The sequence below is a fragment of the Pocillopora verrucosa genome, chromosome 4 (genome assembly GCF_036669915.1).
Source record: "Pocillopora verrucosa isolate sample1 chromosome 4, ASM3666991v2, whole genome shotgun sequence".
Classification (NCBI taxonomy): Eukaryota; Metazoa; Cnidaria; class Anthozoa; order Scleractinia; family Pocilloporidae; genus Pocillopora; species Pocillopora verrucosa.
Window position 1 is genome coordinate 31,297,556 of NC_089315.1, and position 2,657 is coordinate 31,300,212.

Here is a 2,657-nt window from a genome sequence, read left to right on the forward strand (position 1 = left end):
GCTTGTGTCTTAGTGTCAATGTAATGTTCAGCCAATCAGCTTTCTGCTTGTAAAACGCGGTCACTATTAGACTGCGGACCGGGTGGTCGATCCTGGCAATGGAGGCGGTGCTTGCAATTACCTTAATCACCTTGTCTACAAAAGAACTTAACAGTCAAGAATAACATGAAAGAAACGCGGTGAAATCAAGACCTAAAATTACCAAAAAACTGATTTTATCTATCGGTATAGGTATTTTATTGGAGCTAAGCAATTTCGTGGCTTGTAAAACGCTCTCCTTTGAAAATTTCCTTGGATTTCGTGTCGCGTTCGGCTCAATTTAGCTGGTTAGTTTTTGGCTTTGTTTAGCCGAGACAGAACAATTTGCAGTGAGGTCAATATAAGCACTCATGAGGGTGGTGATAAATATATGTCAGCGACCTGAAACCAATCGGAAGCTATTGTTTGGCACGGTATTTGTTTGACTAACTAAAAGTATAATAATTCATAATCTGCAGTGGGCCGTAGAAAGCATACACGGCAGTGGTAATTCATGAGAATACACACAGGAGACATGAGCGAATTTTTAAGTGATATGGTGGTTGACCTTACAAACTTCGGACAACTTTCGACTGCCGAGAGCCACAGTGAAATGGCGTTACTGCCTGAAAACAAAGAAATCGAAGACACAGAGAATGAACATGTTATTTCAGAGAGTGATCATGGAGCACAGAACCCTGAAGAATGCGTCCAAAACTTTATAGAGGACTTAGACTCGGCTACGATGGACCGAAGCGAGTCGCCTGAAGAAGATGGCAGCCATAAAACTGACTGCAACGATCCAGACGTGAAGCCAACCCATTCTTACATTGCGCTGATAGCAATGGCGATATTAAGCTGCCCTAACAAGAAGATGATACTGGGAGATATCTACCAGTACATTTCAGATAACTTTCCGTATTACCGAAATAAGGACAAGAGTTGGAGGAACAGTATCAGACACAACCTGTCTCTAAATGAGTGTTTTATCAAAGCGGGTCGCAGCGAAAACGGCAAAGGAAACTACTGGGCTATTCACCCGGCCAACCTTGAAGACTTTGCCAATGGTGATTTCAGGCGTAGAAGAGCCAGACGGCGGGTGAGGAGAAGCAACCCTTTAAAATATGGAAGCAGTTCCTGTCCCTCGGCGTATTTCCGGGGACTGAGTCCTCTTTCAGCATCTTCTTCTTTCTTTCCTTTTCGCACTGACGACTGTCGCGGATACCCAAACCTAACATACATCCGTCCTACCAAGAAAAGCTTCGCCATTGAAAGCATCATGGGTTCTTACGATTCCCCTTACCTCTACAGTCCACTATCTGTTAGGTCGTACCCTTCTCTGAATCTGGTTGGGAGTCGAGAATTTCGTGGCACCTCACCACCCCACTCGCTTCTTTTCCATACCTCACCGAAGCTCGTCTCTTGCGTATCAAAATTGGGAACAACTGCTATTCCTGGGTGTGCTGCAACCTCACTAGAGTCGTCAGCGTTTTCAGCTTACCTCGGATCAAAAACTGTTGTCACACAGGGCCAAAAAGGCTCTGCACCAGAAAGCTGGCAAGAAACTCTATCTAAATTACAAGATCAACTGAGAAAAGTAACACCCTAAACCAAAAGTGGCTTCGTAAAAACTTACAAATGCCGAGGTAATGTGGGAATTAAAACTCGGGCTGCCTAAGGAAAGAAACTTTGCTGTTTCTCAGTAAAACAGAAACATACCTGCCAAGGGTCATTTTAACGAGAAGCTCAAATGAAATATATCACAAACAGACTCGTGAATGAACAAGTTTCTCGTTCAGTTGTGCATGAATTAGACGAGAACTGATCGGCATGAGGGGAAAGCTGTTTTTTAACCATTAGAAGGAACCTGCGTTAATATTTCTTTGAAACGAAACCATAACATAACTCAGTTACCAAAAATGATGTTTTTAATTCCATAAACAAAGAATGTTTCATAACGTTCAGTTTGGAAAAGATGACCTAAGGTTTAAAAGAGATTATAGAACCAAAATACCAAATTGCATTTGATATGATGCGTCGACATTTCCACTCAATTAGCCAACGGATAAGTCAATTTTTAACACTTGGCGAAATGGTTAAGTAGATGAAACACTGAATTAGAAATATAGAGTAAGTCGTCTTATTTAATGGAATGTTATCGCAGTAAAGAAATCTCAATAAAATGTTGAGTAGAAAGAGAGCTTTCTAATGAGTGAATTCACCTTATAGAAAATCTTTTGTAAAACTTGGTTAGCTTCTTTTTTCCGACGCACTTTCAAAAACGCGTTCAGTAGCACGATATTGCTAGAAAGAGGAAAGCAAAAAAGGGCAGCTTGTGAACGTGGCATCAACTCTTAAACCCATTCATAGTTGACATGGTTACTTAGTGTATCTCAACAAATTCATATTAGTCTTACATATTGGCGAATTCAACCATCGGCTCCACCAACTGACAAAACAAGATAACTAAATCGACATCTAAGAAAAATTAGTCTTCCGAAGGAGTTTGTTTCTTTCCTTACGTATCCCTAGCATATTTATTTTTTTTACAAGAGGCTTAGCTGTCCGAAAGAACTGCAGTCACTTAGAACGAGTACATATATTTTGGCTTCAACTCGATATACGATCAGCCAAGGCAG

At 41.0% G+C, this 2,657-nt stretch overlaps 1 protein-coding gene across 1 annotated transcript; it reads left to right on the forward strand.

Moving 5' to 3' along the window:
• Positions 1 to 504: 504 nt before the first annotated feature.
• LOC131799355 (forkhead box protein D2) lies at positions 505 to 2,358 on the forward strand. Its single transcript, XM_059117077.2, has one exon. It carries the CDS (start codon positions 533 to 535, stop codon positions 1,625 to 1,627), a length of 1,095 nt encoding a protein of 364 aa, XP_058973060.1. The 5' UTR covers positions 505 to 532; the 3' UTR covers positions 1,628 to 2,358.
• Positions 2,359 to 2,657: the final 299 nt, after the last annotated feature.